The sequence below is a fragment of the Dermochelys coriacea genome, chromosome 26 (genome assembly GCF_009764565.3).
Source record: "Dermochelys coriacea isolate rDerCor1 chromosome 26, rDerCor1.pri.v4, whole genome shotgun sequence".
NCBI classification, from domain to species: domain Eukaryota; kingdom Metazoa; phylum Chordata; order Testudines; family Dermochelyidae; genus Dermochelys; species Dermochelys coriacea.
In genome coordinates, this window is record NC_050093.1 from 15,606,101 (window position 1) to 15,624,829 (window position 18,729).

Consider the following 18,729-nt stretch of genomic DNA (forward strand, 5'->3'; position numbering starts at 1 on the left):
TCAGCTGGGAGAAGACGAAGTCCCAGTGGAATTGATGCAAATTTTGGATCCAGGCATCAGAGCACTTACCTGAGCGTGGATCAGGGTTTCTGTAGAAAAACAACAATGGTTCAAGGGAGAACACTAGATTTGTTTATGTGTAAACAACAAGGGAGGATACCAAAGTTGTTTTCTTCAGGCTTGACAATGGGAGCTGATCATTCCTGGCAATGGGTGGTGTTTCTCGGAGGGAGCTCACAATGTAGTTAGGGAGTTTCACTATTTTGGATACCAATAAAGGATTTATTACTAGAATTGGTCTGATAACTACTGAGCTGGGTGTGTGCAGGCCTGGGTTCATTAACATCTGGAGCAGAGATTCCCCCATCATGCAGTGCTTCCCTGCTTTTCTGGTCCCCTAGTTCTGTGTGGATCTTGCCTTGGAATCTCTGTTCTCCATTCTGTCTGCTAACGGAGATGTATCGGAGGGTAGCTGTGTTAGTCTGTAGCCACAAAAACAACGAGGAGTCCGGTGGCACCTTAAAGACTAGCAGATTTATATGGGCATAAGCTTTTGTGGGTAAAAAACCCAGTTCTTCAGATGCATTGGAGTGAAAATTACAGATACAGGCATAAATATACTGGCACATGAAGAGAAGGGAGTTACCCTACAAGTGGAGAAGCAGTAATGACACGGCCAATTCAGTCAGGTCAAATGGGGCTAGGGGAGTTTCCTTAATCCTGTCACCCTTGTCCCAGGGGTTTAGATGTGTCTCCCACGGCCTTTTCATTGCTTTTTATAAGTCTTTCTTCTGAGGCAGATTTGGTTCAGGCTGGGGGTGGGGAAGGGCCAGGGGGAGCGGGGGGGCTTTCATGTGTCAGACAGGCTGGGTGCTGCGCCCTAGTTCCCCAAGAACACAAAGTGGTAGGTAACAGTACAGTGCCAGCGTGGCGCTGAGTCCAGGGCTCTGCTGCCTTTGGCATCGGCTGTCGCGGTCCCGGTGCTGCCTGGACGGCTCTGCTGGGTCTTGGCTGCCCCGGTGCTGGCCCCTACCCCCAGCCTGTTCCCCACCAGCCACCTCATAGCACCGCTTACCTCCCCTTCCCAGCCTGGGAGGAATCTCCTGTCGCCTCCCTGCCCGGTTCCTGGTTGCTCGTCCCCCACCAGTCGGGGCTTCAGAGGCAGAGCCCAGTGCCCCCGTCCCCGATGAGACTCACCCCTCCCCCCTGCAGCACAGCCCCCCGAGGGGGTGCCTTAACTCACCCTGGACAGCACTATGGCCCCAGGCAGGGAGCCAGGTGCAGAAGGAGCCCGTGGCTGGTTAGAGGAACTGTGACCGGCACCTTGCCCACCCCAGCAGCTGTGCCAGGCCAGGCCCTGGCAGGGGAGCTCGGCTCAGGCTGCCAAGCCCTGGCTGGGGATGAGACCAAAGCAAAGCAACAGCCTGGGATGGTTGCTGCGGCCGGCGAGTCTGGCTCGCGGAAGTGTGGCCCAGCACAGGCGTTACAGCTCTGTTAGCCATGAATGGCTGGTGGGCACGGAGTGAACCCGTCTCTGTCTCCCCAGACATCCCCGGCCCACTGCCCTTCCTGGGTACAGTCGTGCCCAGAGGGGTGCAGGGGCTGGAGGTGTGGGCAGACGCAGCTCCAAACCACCCCAGCCACATGGGAGCCAGCAAGCTGCCAGGGCCAGAGGCAGGCACTGGGGCTCTGCCATTGGCACAGCACCAATGTGCCCCAGGTCTGTGTAGACTGGGGTCTGGGGGGAACATACCCCACCACAGGGGCTTGCCAGACAGCTGCCAGCTTAGCCAGAGCTGACCCAGGAGCAGCAGGGCTAAAAGGGGGCTAGACCAGGCGCACACTCTCCAGAGGACAGCAAAGGCCGAGCTGTTGGCGATTTCCTCAGGGCAGTCCCAATGTAGAACTGATCAATGAAAATGTTTTTAATTGTTCACTTTATTAATGTAACTTCATAATTAAAGTTTTATGAACGAAACTACATTAATTCATAAAACCGGGTACCCCAATAACTGGCTAATTGACTTTCACTTTCAATCCAATTGCTGCTTAAATCGCTGAAACTTACACTGTTTCAACATTGTAACCTCTGCTCACTGTTTGCTTCCTTACACTTGTCCGTATTGTAACTCAAACTCCATTTTAACTTGTCCCAAACTTCATTTTAAAATGCTCACTCCATTTTGTAAACTCTGTTGCAACCTTCATTTTTGCAAAACCCTGATGTAATCTTATTAGTGTAGTTTAGATGTGTGAATGAGGTATGTATGGGTGATGGAATCAACCTCCAGCCGCAGCCTGTCCTGATGAAATAAGTAAAAAGAAAAGGAGGACTTGTGGCACCTTAGAGACTAACAAATTTATTTGAGCATAAGCTTTCGTGAGCTACAGCTCACTTCATCGGATGCATTCCCGATGAAGTGAGCTGTAGCTCACGAAAGCTTATGCTCAAATAAATTTGTTAGTCTCTAAGGTGCCACAAGTCCTCCTTTTCTTTTTGCGAATACAGACTAACATAGCTGCTACTCTGAAACCTGATGAAATAAAATGTAAACACCAATGGCTGAAGATCAGACAACAGCCCTGACAAAGCAAGAAGAGTCCACCCTAAAAAGAAAAGAACAAAGTAAAACTGAAGAAACATCAAAGCCAGGTCCTAGGCTGAAAGTCATGTCTGCAATTGACGGGTGATCAGTCAAACCGACCCCAGAGGCAGCGTGACACAGCAAGACCTATAGATTCATGTCATTTCCCCCTTTTATATCTTCTTCCCACTTTCTTGAAAGCTCTTCCTCTGTGACCTTGGTCAAGCAGTTCCCATTGTGTAGAGCTATCTCTGAGAGGTTTCTATTGCACACAGTTCCTGGGGTAATCCTGGTGCCTGTGTGCATTTTCTCAATGAGCCATTAGCATTGTTTGGCCTTTTGACTGTTGTATCTGAAAGGCTGCTTGTGGGTGTTTTCAACCTCACAACACAACACATACACAGCCCAACTTCATAACTTCACACACGACCACAGCACATACAATCCAAGAAGATATTAATGTTGAGCAGATCAAGATTTTTAGAACGATACCTCACAAGTAGGGCCCTACCAAATTCTCCATCATTTTGATCAATTTCACAGTCATAGGATTTTAAAAATAATAAATTTCATGATTTCAGCTATTTAAATCTGAAATTTCACAGTGTTGTAATTGTAGGGGTCCTGACCCAAAAAGGAGTGGTGGTGGTGGTGAGGGGGGAGATTTGCAAGGTTATTGTGTGTGTGTGTGGGGGGGCAGTACTGCTACTCTTACTTCTGCGCTGCCTTCAGAGCTGGGCAGCTGGAGAGCAGCGGCTGATGACCGGGAGCCCAGCTCTGAAGGCAGAGCTGCCGCCAGCAGCAGCACAGAGTCAGGGTGGCCTGGTCTGGGATTGTCACCCTTAATTCTGCACTGCTGGCGGTGGGGCGCTGCCTTTAAGCTGGGCACCTGGCCAGCAGCCGCTGCTCTCCAGCCATCCAGCTCTGAAGGCAGCGCAGAAGTAAGGGTGGCAATATCACATCCCCCCTAAAAACAGTATGACCCCCCTTCAACTCCCTTTTGGGTCAGAACCCCCAATATGAGAAGCACCGGTCTCCCCTGTGAAATCTGTATAGTACAGGATAAAAGCACACAGAAGGCCAGATTTCACGGGGGGAGACCAGATTTCATGGTCCATGAGGCATTTTTCCTGGTTGTGAATTTGGTAGGGGCCTACTTACAAGGCATATTTGTACAAAACATTCACAGTGGTGAATATTGGGGTGCCAGGTTTCACAGGGATTCACCAGTAGGGCTGCGCTGGCCAGTTCAGCACAGTTCCTCACTGCTGTGCTTTATGCGGTGTATTGCCTTTTCCCCTGAAAAAGATCTCGTGTGCTTCTTATAACATCTGCACTGCGTTTCCTCTGGGCAGAGCTCTGCTTCCCGCAGAAGATGCCAGTGGCTGGCCACAGAGCCTTGTGGGGAGAGATAAGACCAATCACTTGTGTGTGCCCCCAGCTCTAGGTTCCCCCCTCACTGCCTGTGCCACTTGCAGAGCATTGTGGGTCTGGGAGCTCATGGGCAAATCCAGGGGAACCTCCTTCTTTGAGCTTCACTTGCCCTGCCCGTGACTGTTGGGAGCTGGCATGCCAGGGGTCCCTGTGCTCTATCTGGCAAGGGGCATTTCCACTGGCTGCGGGGCTGGCCTGACAGCCTTGGGAAGGCAGAGGGCTTGGACTGCAGACTTGGCCTCCCCCGGTGCACCTGCCCTTTGGGGCCCTGGTCCATGCTGGGGTGCTGGTGCCCAGCCTGGCCCCTGCCCTGGGATGATAGTATCCGCAGGCATCAAACCCAGTGTGAGGGTAAGAGCTTTACTGCTGCAGGCCAGGCGTGTCACCCTGGCTCACCCAGGCAGCTTGCCATCCCTCTCTGCTGGCTGCACCATGCAAAGAGGCTTATGAGTCTGCTACTGCCCTGGAAGTTACAGCTGAAGGCTGAGTAGGGAGCCCCAGGGGGTATGGGGGGAGCGAGCTTAGCTCCTGGGTGGGGGGAGGAAGGTATTATAGGGGCACCCCAGGCCAAAGAGGGCGAGCAGAACCTGGGTGGAACTGTGGGGGGAAGGTAAGGGCTCTGGAACAGAGACTGTGGTCTTCCTTTGGAGCAGTGTCACCGGGGCAAAAGGCTGGCCAGATGCCCACTGGGGAGCAGGAGCTGCTCCCTATGGCCTGGCTGCAGCATTGGGCTGGGTGGGGAAATCAAGATGAAGGAGCCGCCCCCCCTGCACAGAGCCCATGGTCTCAGTGACGACAGCAAAGCCCCAGTCCACTGGGGGAGGCTGTGGAGACAGACGCTCCCGTCCCATAGGGGCTCCCATGGGGTCGCTGGAGCCCAAAGTACGGGCTGCGCTGGCCGTGGCCCCTGCCACGGCAGACCGAGGACAGGGCTCCCGGGACCCCGCAAAAGTCACCCCCTTGTTGGAAATGCCATCTGCCCTCCCTGGGGGCAGGTCCCTGCCCCCACCCCAGAGAGCAGGGGCCAGCTTGGCTGAACCTAGCTCCAGTGGCTGGGGGAATATTCAGGGATTTGCAGTTGCGTAGGCTTTATGACTGGCAAGAGCCCATGGTTCAGCTGGTCCGAGCCCCCGCGCATGCCAGAGCTGCTCCCCCAGCCCCAGTGCTGAGCCCAGCCACCTGTTTCAGCCCAAAGTGTTTCAGTTGCAGGAGACCAAAGTTGGGTGGGCCACAGGTGGAGAGCAGGAGAGACAAGGGCCCCTGCGATGGTGGGGGATTGACTCTGTGTTCACCCCACACCTGCCCCTGAATGGGTTAAGGTGGCTGGGGACCAACTAATCCCTAGGATGCCCCCAGAGGGGGCACCAGGCAGCAAGAAGGGCTAATTGAAGGGTGAAGCGTACAGCCTGCCCCAGCCCCATGGCCCCATTCTACCCTTCCCCACCGGGCCCCGGCTGCCAGGCCCCTCGATTGCCCCGACGCACCCCCAGACAGGACTGTGCCCCAGGCGGTCAGTGCCTGGCCCAGCGCATGTGCCCCCAGGCCTGTGGGGAGGGCAGGCTGGCGCCACGGAGTCCTGGGCTCCTGCTGCCGTCACCCGCCCCCGTGATGGGGGCCCAGGCCTTCGCCTGCCCCACCCGGGGCGTGTTGACGTTGTCCCCGAGGGGCCTGGCACTGTGTGCTCAGGGTGCTTGGGCTGTTGGCTTTGGCCTCTCCCTGCGGCACAAGGGCCCTTGGGGGCCGGTTCCCGGCAGCCAATGGCCCCAGGCCATGCCGGGGGTGGGGGAGCCGCTCCTGATCCTGAGGGAGCCCCCACCCGGTGACAGCTGGCAGAACAGATTGGGAGTGAGGGTCTGTCCGTGCCCAGCCCCCCAATACAGAATCGCCTTGAGACCCAGCTCCGGCCCCAGGGGCAACATGTAGTCAGGAGTCAGGGCACCTCATTGCTCAACTGGGCTGGATCGGAGACCCCAGGGCAGCGGGGAGTCTGAGCTGGCTTAGAGCTCTGGTGGGGGGGCCTGGGGCAGGTGCAGTGCATGGCATGGGCAGCGGCAAGAGTCCCCTGGGAACAGGGAGAAGGGGGCAGCCCCCAGGGGGAGGGGGAGGAGTAGAGCTATGCTGTGTGTAAGGCCCCCCCCGGTTAGTTGCCTGGCAGCTGAATGGCGAGACCTGCACCCACCGTCTGGGGGTGCTTGGCACAAAGGGGAGCCAATTTGCATGCAGGCAGAAGCTTTATTGAAAGGCTGGGTGGCAAGGGCAGGTTCCTAGGCGGGTGTCACAGCTGGGGGCAGCCCCTCCTGGCGGGGGCTATGGGCGCAGCAGGGGGTCCGCTGTGCCCTGGCCACACAGAGCTCATGCGCCATCTGAGGAGGAGAGAGAGACCAGTGAGGGACAGACAGAAAGACTCAGTGCAGGGAATCAGGGAGCCTGATTTCGGCCGGACAGGCAGAGGGGCAGTCAGGGGACACCCCTCTCCTCAGTAGCCCAGCTGATCTGTGGGGCCTTGGGTCAAACCCCCACGGCTACGTGTGCTCCATCCCTTGGGTACTGCACCATCCTCCGGGGCTCCCTGGGCAGAGCGGAGGACCGGTGGTCCTCACGCCCCACTGGGGACAAAGCCACTGGGCTGGGAGTGCCCAGACTTGCGCCCCCATGAGCTTGTCCAGCTGCCCCATGGCATGGCCCCAGCTGGCACTCATGGGGCATCAGGAGGCTGGTCCCTGGCTACACCTCCAGACACAGGGGCGGGTTGTGAGGCCAGGTAGACCTCAGCCTTCTGGGGGTGGGGGAGGACCAGCCAGCACTAGGGGCAGGAGGGGCCCCCGGAGAAGGCGTCTGGTCTGGGGCTGGGCCCAGGTACTGGACTCCATGGCCATGGCAGGACGGGAAGGCTTTGCCCTGCCACTGCCTGGACTGGTCCCTGTCCAGGGGGCACAGAAACCCCCAAACTTGGGCCCAGATCAGCCAGGGCTTCCCAGCTCAGGGCAGCAGACCCGGGCCCCACACTTTGCTCAACGCCCTTGGTCAGGGAAGATCGACCCTAGAACCCCATGGAGCTTGTGACTCTATCCCCCACAGTGCTGAATGGGCCCCCCCAGGGATCTGTCCGTCACGCCCATCACCTTGGCATCAGTCCCCCACCACCTGCCCTTCCCCCGCCCCCATTTTCACCTAGTCAGGGTCACTCTCTGCCCCCCATCTGTGGCCCAGCCTGTCCCCTCAGCTCTGCCCTCACCTGGCAGAGGGCGTCACGGTCCCGAGGCATCCACCAGGCTCTCTGCAGCCGGGGCCCGGTGCAGGCCAGGAACCTGCCACCCTGGAGACCATGGAGAACATGGGTGTTATCTCAGCCCTGCCACCCAGCCAGGGCCCAGCCCCCCGGCCGCTCACAGCCATGACCACGGACCCTGCGTCCCCCCTCAGGGATCGAACCCGGGGCAGTCAGCGCCCAGCCGCTCACACCTGAGCTAAGGGTGCAACTCCCTCCGGGCGCAGCAAGCAGCCGGCTGCTTTAGTGACAGGGGCTGGCCACTAGAGAGCGACATGCCCTGGGCCAGCGCTGCCCATGGGGACGGGCGCGAGGGGGCTGGGGCTGGGGCCCGGGGAGAGGTTGTAGGAAGTGGGTGCACAGAGATGTGGGGGGACAGGGGTTCTGCAGAGATGGGCTGAGCCCCCTTCCTCCTGGCTGCAGCTGGCAGAGCCAAGCCTCAGCCCCGCACGCCCCACACGGAGGGCTGGGAATTCAGTATGGTCTGTGCCTCCCCAGATGGAGACGCATGGTGGCTGTGAGCAGAGAGCCCGGAGTGGGGGTTGTGGGTCAGACGGAGGGGGTGCTCTGCTCTGACAACCCCCTGGAAGGAGACAGGCTGTGGGGGCTGGGCCCGGCCAGAGCCCTGGAAATCAGCCCATGGGGTGGCTGAGCAGAGCCCCTTTAGCTCCCCTCGCCCCCGATCTCTGTGGGGGAGAGGGGTGGGCAGCACATTCCTGCGGAGGGGGCACCGTGCCCACTTCCGCAGCTGCCACTCTTGTGAAATTGTTTTTCTCTGGAGCGGCTCCTTTGATGTGGGCAGGCTGCCCAGCCCTGAGCGCTCCCTGGTCTCAAGTGCCCTCGCGGGGTTGGAGATGGTTTGTGGGCACAGACGAGGGCCCTTCGCGGCACACGGTGGGGCTTGGAAAGTCTGGGGGCAGAGCGGGGGCGGAGGGGAGTCAGGCACCTGTGGGAAGGGGGCCCTGGGGGGTGATGGCTCGGGGCACTGGCCTTTCACCTCTCTCCCATGGGCCAAGCTGGGGTGAGGTACCAGCGCCAGGGTGGGGGCGGTGCACGGGATGCCTAGGTTCAATTCACGCCTCTGCCACAAACTCCCTGGGTGAGCCAAAGCAAGTCCAAAACCAGGCTCTCTGGGGCCTTCAGGCCTGGCCCTGTGCCTCAGTGTCCCCTTAGGGCAGGGCTCGGGCCCGCTTTGGGTCCCAGGGTGCTCAGGCAGGGGTTAGGGAGACAGGATGGAGGAGCAGTTTGGGGGGGGGGGGCGCTGGGCAGCAGGGACCCAGTGGCCCGCTGGGGGCACCAGAGAGCAGCAGCCCGGCCGCAGGGCTGGGGCTGGGTGACCTCACAGCTCCCATGCCCAGGAGCAAGCCCCCTCCCCCTCTACTGACAGCAGTAGTACATCCCCTCCCCCCGCTGGGTTCCCAGCCCAGGTCGGGGGGAGCACCTATGGGCCAAGCCGGGGGAGATGGGACCCTGGCAAACGCCCTGACTTTGGTTCCCCCAGGCCTGATCCCTTGTGGGAGGGGGCGGGAGGCTGCAGGGGAGACCCCAGCTCTGCCCTCCAAGAGCCAGGGCCCCACAGAGCCAGCCTGGTGCCCAGCCCCCAGCGCCCTGGCCCCAGCTCCCCAGGGGTCTGCCCAGCCGGGTGCAGTGGGCTCGGGGCAGCCCCTCCCACTCACCTGGCTGGCCCAGGCTCTTGCACATGCTGATGGAGACGCAGATGTCGCGGGGCTCCATGTCCTGGGCCAGCCCCTCCTCGATGGGCTGCACGTACCGGTCCACCACCTGGTGGCACTTGGCTGCCCAGCCGAGGATGAATGTGGAGCAGATCTTCTTTATGGCCTTTGCCACGCTGCTCTGGGGGATGGCAGGGGAGCGTTGGGCAGGCACTGGCTGGGGCCTGGTGCACACCCACCCTCGCACACTCCCACCTGCCCTTGCACACTCCCTCAGACATATCCACCCAGCCTTGCATGCTCCCACCCACCCATGCACACTCCCTCAGACATACCCACTCCGCCTCGCCTTTGCCCACCCACCCTTGCACTCTCCCTTGCACATGTTCACCCACCCTCCCATGCCTCTTGGCACGTGCCTGCCCTAGGACGCTCACTCTTAGGCTCCCCTCCTTGGCCCGTGCACTCTATGCCCTTTTGCACACTCACTGCCCAGTGGGGGGTCCTTACCTCATTGTGCGTCTTGGACACCATTTTCTTCAGCTTGCTGATGACCCGTTTGCACACCCAGCACTTCACCAGGGGTTTCCGCTCGTCAGCGTCCTGTGCCGAGACACAGTAGCCGGGTCAGCGCCTCCCAACCTGTCCGCAGGGGTCGCCCGTTCTGGGTGTGTGGGGTCTTGGGGAAGCTGGGGCGACGGGGCAGGGAAGCGCACCTGGTCTGAACTGTTTGGATGGGGCAGGCTGCTCTCAGGGGCTCTACATGCCCCAAACCAGGAATGCTTGTGTGGGATGTCACCTGGCCTCCCGCCTTTGGGACCCCCCCTGCTTGTGATTGACCCAGGAGTGGGCATGGCCCCTCAGTGCCCAGTGAAGGCGCGTCCCAGTGACAGGTTTGGGGTCTGGAGCTGGCAGGGTGTGAATCAGGGCCCCCCAGGGGTGTACCGTGGGCCCCCCTAAGAGCAGGAGCCTGCACTGGGGTCTGGGAGGGATGGGAATAAGCCCCCAGGTGCCAGCCGGGAGGCATCGAAGCCCCCTGGAGGCCTAAGCTCGCTCACCTTGGGCAGCTCGTCCCAGTCGTACTCCAGGCAAAACTGCAGCTGGCCACAGTGTGCTGCTGTGGCCACATCCCGGCACCAAAACTCGGGGCCCTGCAGGCACTCGGGGGGTTCCCCCGGCAGGGCCAGGGCTGGAAGTGGAGAGAACTGGCAGAATGAAGGGCCCCCCAGCTGTGTTGATGCCCTGACCCGCAGCCCCTGCTAGCCCAGCCCTGAGCGCCCCCACACCAAGCTCTGCCGGTGCCCCTCACTCCTGACCCGCAGCCCCATGCTACCCCAGCCCTGAGCACCCCCACACCAAGCTCTGCCGGTGCCCCTCACTCCCAACCCGCATCCCCCTGCTACCCCAGCCTGGGCTCCCCTCACAGGTCTGTTGGTGCCCCTCATTCCCGACCCGCAGCTCCCCAACTCTTTTCACGTGGGGAGCTGGAAATCGGGGAAAGAGACACAAGGGGGGGGGAACCGCAGGGGGAGCATGGAGTGAATGGGGGGGCGAGGAGCCCAGAGGGGAGGGACAATAGAGGGGAGTGGCGGGAGGGGGTGATGGGGACCGGGATGATTAAAGCAGTGGGGGTGCTGACAGGAGCTAGCGGACGAGGGGGTGGGGTGGGGACCCGGTCTAGGTGCTCGGGACTAACAGGCTGTCCTCACCCCTCTGCCACATCTCAGGCAGGGGTTCTCGGGCCTCCTGCTGTCCTGGGCCCCCTCTCTGGACACCTGGGTTCATCTCCCATCCCTTAGGCATTGTTTTCCCTGTGTTGTTGGGGGGCTCAAAGGCCCCCCCCCAACTCCTACCAGCTACCCCTGCAAGCAGGGAGAAGAGCAGCAGCACCTCGGTCATCTCGCTCCCCAGGTAGTCGCCTCATCCCTTCGCTCCCGGGCCCTATATCCCCCGAGGGGGGTGGCCACGCCCCGTTCCTGGGCCCCAGGAACCAATACCAGGGGCTGTGGGGAGCCCCCCCTGTCTCGGCGCTGGGGGGGGTGGGAGGTGTGGTCTCTATAGCAGAGACAGGAATAACAACTGACGTGAGTGCTCCAGGAAACCTCAACTTGTGCCCACAAGTGACCCAGGCTGCAGGAGCAGCTCAGGGCTCCTCTGCTGGGTGGGGTCCCTGCCCCTCACTCTGTAACGCCTCTCATGTCTTTCCTTGGGCTTGCCCCTGTCCTGCTGCTGGCCAGGGGGGCCAGGGTACATGGGGCAGGATCTCTAGGGTCAGGGGGTGTATCGGCCTCGAGGGTCCTGCTGCAGGGGTGTTAGGAGCCCTAGAGTGTGGAGGGGAGGGAGGTTCCCAGAGGATCCCCTGCCCCATGCTGCCCCCGTTGCTGTGCAGGGCTCTATGCCGGCCCTGCTCCCAGCCACCAGCACAGGGCAGGGCCTGGGGCATGGCCGGGGCACCCTGTGCTGCGGCTGATCTCTGCCCCCACTCATTGATTAGGGTTACTCTTGTGGGGGGCGGGGGGGAGTCTGTGTGTCTATCCATGGACTGCTTGTGTCACTTGTGTTCTCACACGGAACTCTACTTCTCCCTGCTGCAGGTTCCCCCCAAGGGAGCTGTCCTGCAGGACTTAGTTCCCCAGGGCTGGGTTCCTCCAGCCCCAGAACCGGACGAACACACACACACGCACACCGGGTTAATCAGCACTCCCAAGCTGACACCCTCATATGTCCCAGGTTCAGCACGTCCCTATCCCCACTTTCACGTTACAATTGTTTTGGTCATAACCCACTTGAAGAGCAAACCCCACAGGATTTTGGGGCAACGCAGCGATCTTTAAGCTTAGGTAAGAGAAGCGTTGCTGCAGAGCGAATGAGGAAACCAAAAAACACCCACAAGGGAGAGAGAGAATCATAGAATCATAGAGTATCAGGGTTGGAAGGGACCTCAGGAGGTCACCTAGTCCAACCCCCTGCTCAAAGCAGGGCCAATCCCCAACTAAAACATCCTAGCTAGGGCTTTGAAATTTTTAAGGTCAGGCTTGACAAAGGAAGGAGAAGCAACCAGCTTAATCATGAGTTATTTATTGCCAGTAATAACCATAGGGGAGCCAAACAAACAAAACAGTGATAATATTAAATCTAACTTAATCTTGATTATAAAAGTCAGGTTTAGGAAACTAGAACTGATCCCACAAGTCAGGGTCAGAAGGCTACACCTAAAGAGAGAGAGAGAGAGAGAGCTGGGTTCTCACCACTCTGTGAAGCTGGAATCGATCGGGGTCCCAGGGGTGGTAGATCAGGGTCCTGAGTGCTGGAGACAGACAGAGCCCCCAGCACAATCAGCTGGGAGAAGACGAAGTCCCAGTGGAATTGATGCAAATTTTGGATCCAGGCATCAGAGCACTTACCTGAGCGTGGATCAGGGTTTCTGTAGAAAAACAACAATGGTTCAAGGGAGAACACTAGATTTGTTTATGTGTAAACAACAAGGGAGGATACCAAAGTTGTTTTCTTCAGGCTTGACAATGGGAGCTGATCATTCCTGGCAATGGGTGGTGTTTCTCGGAGGGAGCTCACATTGTAGTTAGGGAGTTTCACTATTTTGGATACCAATAAAGGATTTATTACTAGAATTGGTCTGATAACTACTGAGCTGGGTGTGTGCAGGCCTGGGTTCATTAACATCTGGAGCAGAGATTCCCCCATCATGCAGTGCTTCCCTGCTTTTCTGGTCCCCTAGTTCTGTGTGGATCTTGCCTTGGAATCTCTGTTCTCCATTCTGTCTGCTAACGGAGATGTATCGGAGGGTAGCTGTGTTAGTCTGTAGCCACAAAAACAACGAGGAGTCCGGTGGCACCTTAAAGACTAGCAGATTTATATGGGCATAAGCTTTTGTGGGTAAAAAACCCAGTTCTTCAGATGCATTGGAGTGAAAATTACAGATACAGGCATAAATATACTGGCACATGAAGAGAAGGGAGTTACCCTACAAGTGGAGAAGCAGTAATGACACGGCCAATTCAGTCAGGTCAAATGGGGCTAGGGGAGTTTCCTTAATCCTGTCACCCTTGTCCCAGGGGTTTAGATGTGTCTCCCACGGCCTTTTCATTGCTTTTTATAAGTCTTTCTTCTGAGGCAGATTTGGTTCAGGCTGGGGGTGGGGAAGGGCCAGGGGGAGCGGGGGGGCTTTCATGTGTCAGACAGGCTGGGTGCTGCGCCCTAGTTCCCCAAGAACACAAAGTGGTAGGTAACAGTACAGTGCCAGCGTGGCGCTGAGTCCAGGGCTCTGCTGCCTTTGGCATCGGCTGTCGCGGTCCCGGTGCTGCCTGGACGGCTCTGCTGGGTCTTGGCTGCCCCGGTGCTGGCCCCTACCCCCAGCCTGTTCCCCACCAGCCACCTCATAGCACCGCTTACCTCCCCTTCCCAGCCTGGGAGGAATCTCCTGTCGCCTCCCTGCCCGGTTCCTGGTTGCTCGTCCCCCACCAGTCGGGGCTTCAGAGGCAGAGCCCAGTGCCCCCGTCCCCGATGAGACTCACCCCTCCCCCCTGCAGCACAGCCCCCCGAGGGGGTGCCTTAACTCACCCTGGACAGCACTATGGCCCCAGGCAGGGAGCCAGGTGCAGAAGGAGCCCGTGGCTGGTTAGAGGAACTGTGACCGGCACCTTGCCCATCCCAGCAGCTGTGCCAGGCCAGGCCCTGGCAGGGGAGCTCGGCTCAGGCTGCCAAGCCCTGGCTGGAGATGAGACCAAAGCAAAGCAACAGCCTGGGATGGTTGCTGCGGCCGGCGAGTCTGGCTCGCGGAAGTGTGGCCCAGCACAGGCGTTACAGCTCTGTTAGCCATGAATGGCTGGTGGGCACGGAGTGAACCCGTCTCTGTCTCCCCAGACATCCCCGGCCCACTGCCCTTCCTGGGTACAGTCGTGCCCAGAGGGGTGCAGGGGCTGGAGGTGTGGGCAGACGCAGCTCCAAACCACCCCAGCCACATGGGAGCCAGCAAGCTGCCAGGGCCAGAGGCAGGCACTGGGGCTCTGCCATTGGCACAGCACCAATGTGCCCCAGGTCTGTGTAGACTGGGGTCTGGGGGGAACATACCCCACCACAGGGGCTTGCCAGACAGCTGCCAGCTTAGCCAGAGCTGACCCAGGAGCAGCAGGGCTAAAAGGGGGCTAGACCAGGCGCACACTCTCCAGAGGACAGCAAAGGCCGAGCTGTTGGCGATTTCCTCAGGGCAGTCCCAATGTAGAACTGATCAATGAAAATGTTTTTAATTGTTCACTTTATTAATGTAACTTCATAATTAAAGTTTTATGAACGAAACTACATTAATTCATAAAACCGGGTACCCCAATAACTGGCTAATTGACTTTCACTTTCAATCCAATTGCTGCTTAAATCGCTGAAACTTACACTGTTTCAACATTGTAACCTCTGCTCACTGTTTGCTTCCTTACACTTGTCCGTATTGTAACTCAAACTCCATTTTAACTTGTCCCAAACTTCATTTTAAAATGCTCACTCCATTTTGTAAACTCTGTTGCAACCTTCATTTTTGCAAAACCCTGATGTAATCTTATTAGTGTAGTTTAGATGTGTGAATGAGGTATGTATGGGTGATGGAATCAACCTCCAGCCGCAGCCTGTCCTGATGAAATAAGTAAAAAGAAAAGGAGGACTTGTGGCACCTTAGAGACTAACAAATTTATTTGAGCATAAGCTTTCGTGAGCTACAGCATCCGATGAAGTGAGCTGTAGCTCATGAAAGCTTGTGCTCAAATAAATTTGTTAGTCTCTAAAGTGCCACAAGTCCTCCTTTTCTTTTTGCGAATACAGACTAACACAGCTGCTACTCTGAAACCTGATGAAACAAAGTGTAAACACCAACGGCTGAAGATGCAGATAACAGCCCTGACCAAGCAAGAAGAGTCCACCCTAAAAAGAAAAGAACAAAAGTACAACTGAAGAAATATCAAAGCCAGGTCCTAGGCTGAAAGTCAATTGCAGACATGACTAACCCCTAGGCTGCCCCTGGAGGGGGCGCCAGGCAGCAAGAAGGGCTAATTGAAGGGTGAAGCTCCTATGGGCAGGAACGGTGGGGCTGGTATAATGCCAGATAGTTGAGGGCAGAAGGGAACTGCAGGGAGGAAGTCAGCAGTGCCTCTCTCTGAGGCTAGGGAGAGCAGGGAGCTGCCCCGGAGGGCAGGCTGTACCCAGATGAGCCTGAGATCCCAGGGAAACAGCTGCCAGGTGTGGGACTGTGCAGACCTTTGCCACTGGTTGCAGGGTCCCTGGGCTGCGGGGTCCCATCCCGGAGCAACAGGCCCGGTGTGAGGCATGGCTCTGGAACAGTCCCTGGGAGGAGCCCTTCAGTGTGTCAGCCCCCCTCAGGGTCACACTCTTCCACTAGGGCTGGCCACTTGGCTTCCCTGCCTCCTGGGACTGACCCTTGGAGCTTCAGCACCCCGGGTCACACCACAAGCTCCCTGCAGCGAGTCCACCTGGATCAGACAACTGAGGGAGTCTGGTACCCCCAAAGGTAGGGTTACCATATGTCTGTATTTTCCTGGACATGTCCGGCTTTTTGGTTCTTAAATTGCCGTCCGAGAGGAATTTTTAAATATCTAAAAACGTCCGGGATTTTGCCATTATTATTTTTCCCCAAAGAAGAGTTGATCATTCAAGAAAGAGAGTGAATGTTGATCACTCGAGAGAGTGTCCGCTTTCCCCCTCTAGCTCCCAGTGCTTGCGCTGTGAAACAGCTGTTTTGCACAGCTGCGGGGGGGAGGCTGGGGAACGCAGTGCACTCAGGAGAGGAGGCAGGGCCGGGGCGGGGATTTGGGGAAGGGGTCCAAAGGGGCAGGGAGGGGGCGAAGTTGGGGCGGGGACTTTGGGGAAGGGGTTGGAATGGGGGTGGGGAAGGGGTGGAGTTGGAGTGGGGCTGGGAGCAGGGGGGACACAAGCAAATACCCGCCCCCTTGGAGTGTCCTCTTTTTTGAATGTTCATATATGGTAACCCTAGTCCAAGGGAGCACCGCACCCCCCCCGAGCCAGCACATCTGTGAACACCAGGAAGGATTGGTCCAAGTCTGGATCTACCACCATAGGCCCTGGCTTAGAGCTTCCTTCAGTGCACAGAGAGTCCCCGGCACTGCCTGGTCCAGAACACCTCATCTGGCTCACAATTCTTGTAGTGTGGTGACGGGAGCTGCTAGGAAGCTAAAGTGGAGTACAAACCTCTGGCAGTGCCCCGCCATCCTGCTAAAGGCCTGGGGCTGTCTCTTGGTTCGGGGAGTGGCCCAATCTCTGATTGCCTCCACTTTGGCCGGCTCTGGCCATACACAGCCGCTTCCCACCTCATGGCCCAGCCAGGCGCGATACCTTGGCCATCCCCACTTTGCACTCAGTCCTGCCTCCTAAGGTGGGCCAGGCCACTCCTCACCTGGGACACATGGTCCTTCCAGGGCTGGCTAAGGATACAGCTAGCATCAATGTACGCCAGGACAAAGTTCTCCCTCCTGCTCAGTAACTGACCCACCAGGTGGTGGAAGGTGGCAGGTGCCCCCTTGAGGCCGAAAGTCAGGACCAGAAACTCACAGAACCCCAAAGGGGTGATGAGGGCAGATTTCAAGCTGGCCTCTGGGTCCAAGGCACTCGCCAGTAGCCTTGGGTGAGGTCCATGGTGGGGAGGTAATGAGCTCCCCATAACTTGTTTAGGATCTCATCAGGCCTAGGCATGGGGCAGGCACCAGACATGGTGATGGCATTGAGCTTCTGATAGGCCATACAGAATTGGATTAACCCGTCTTTCCTGGGGATCAGCCCCACGGGGGAGGCCCAGGGGCTGGAGAATGACTGGATCACCCCTAAAGCCAGCATTTCTCCGACCTCTCTCTCCAGGACCTGGGCTGTGGTCCCAGTGACTTGGAACAGGGAACACCTGATGGGAGGTTTGGCTCCTGTCCCCACCTGGTGGACAGCCAGGTTAGCGAGCCCAGGCTAGTTGGAGAACTGCTGCAGGTCGGAAAGTAGCACCCCTCTGATCTCTGCCTGCTGGGCAGGAGTTAGCCCTCGGGGGGTCATGAGGTTATTACTTGGGAGGTTGTGAGCTGTCAGCCTCCATCCTCAAACCACACTTTGCCTCCAGCATTTATAATAGTGTTAAATATAAAAAAATGTGTTTTTAATTTATAAAGAGGGTCACACTCAAAGCCTTTCTGTGTGAAAGGGGTCACCAATGCAAAAGTTTGAGAACCACTGGATTAGCTGGCCAGAGGGGGATTGATTCCAGCAGGAGGTTGGCCCCTGTCTCAGGGAAGAGATCCACCAGGGGACCCTCCTCCTGCTCCTCCCACTGGCCACATACAGCCAGCATCAGCCTCTCCCTGTCCCAGTATGGCTTCATCACATGCCCATGGCGCACCCTGTGGCTGTGAGCCTGACTGGACAGCTCCACCACATAGTTCACCTCGTTCAGCTGCTTGATGACCTTGAAGGGCCACCCCAGGTGGCCTGGAGCTTATTCTTCCACACTGGGGCAAGAACCCCCCTGGTTCCCAGTGCCATAGAAGCAGGCATGCACCGTGCGGTCATACCAGGCCTTCTGCTTCCATGGAGCCCTGGCTAGGTTCCCCCAGCCAGACCCATGAGCTCTCTGAGCTTTTCCCAGCAAGCTCAGCACATACTGCACCACAAATTCCCCAGTGGAGAGGCCCTCCCTTCCCATTTATCCCTCACCAAGTCCAGGGGCGCCTCACTCTCTGGCCAGACAGCCATTCGAAAGGGGAGAACCGCCTGGATTCCTAGGGCACATCCCGCTATGCAAACAGCAGGTGGGGTAAATACTTGTCCCAGTCCTGCAGGTGCTGGTCCATAAAAATCCTCAGCACCATCTTCAGGGTCCCATTAAATCGCCCCACCAGCCTGTTGGTCTTGGTGTATCCCCCTCAGTCCATTTGTATCGGACCCCATGCTTCTCCCACAAGCCCCAGATTGGGGCTGGCATGAAATTGGACCCCTGCTCTGTAAGGACCTCACTGGGGATCCCCACCTTGCCTTGATGGACACCAGAGCCCCCACCTCCGGGCAGCAAACTCTGCCCCACCAGAATGTCTGTCTCCCCGGCCAGTCGCCTTCCTGAGGGGCCCCGCTACGTCCACAGCCGCCTTCTGAAAAGGTTCCTGTGATGGGGTCTCGGGTGGCTTTCCCCTAATCCCTGCCCTCTGGCAGGAGTCACAGGACCTGCAGGGCTGCATCAGAGACTCCGAGCCAACAGAAGGTCAGCAGCAGCCTCTGCTGGGTGCGCTGGATCCCTGGGTGTGCCGAGAGAGGGACATCACCGGCCAGGCCCAACAGCTTGTGGTGGTGCACCTGGGGGACCACCAGCTGCTTCCTGAACCCCTCACGTTCAACTTTCCCCTGGGACCGCATTCCCAGTGAAGGAATCTTCCCCTGCAGCCCTTCTTATGGAGTTTGCAGGCTGTGGCCAACTTCTTCAAGGAGGGATCTGGCTGAAGCTCAGCCTGAAATTCAGCTGCTGGGGTAGGGAGTGGGGCTTGTGCCACCTTGCTGCTTGTGCCTCGGTTGCCCCACCTCAGGAAAAGTCTGGAGCTCAGCCTGGTGAAGCCTTGTCCCCGGGAGCTCCCTTCCCCTGGTCAGAGGCTCCTTCATCCCCTGCTGGGTCATCTGTGGCACTGTCTAGAGTGGCCCCTGATCGTGGCCATTTCATCACACAGTCCAGTTTCAGAGGCAAGACAGACTGGAGAGTCTAAGGGGACTG

At 58.1% G+C, this 18,729-nt stretch overlaps 1 protein-coding gene across 1 annotated transcript; it reads right to left on the reverse strand.

Annotated features, from left to right (window-relative positions):
- Window positions 1-6,231: 6,231 nt before the first annotated feature.
- On the reverse strand, window positions 6,232-10,968 carry LOC119848799. Its single transcript, XM_043503073.1, has 6 exons — window positions 10,814-10,968; window positions 10,019-10,149; window positions 9,471-9,563; window positions 8,964-9,139; window positions 7,255-7,335; window positions 6,232-6,382 (listed from the first exon to the last, which is right to left on the reverse strand). Exons 1-6 carry the CDS (start codon window positions 10,857-10,859, stop codon window positions 6,295-6,297), a joined length of 615 nt encoding a protein of 204 aa, XP_043359008.1. The 5' UTR covers window positions 10,860-10,968; the 3' UTR covers window positions 6,232-6,294.
- Window positions 10,969-18,729: the final 7,761 nt, after the last annotated feature.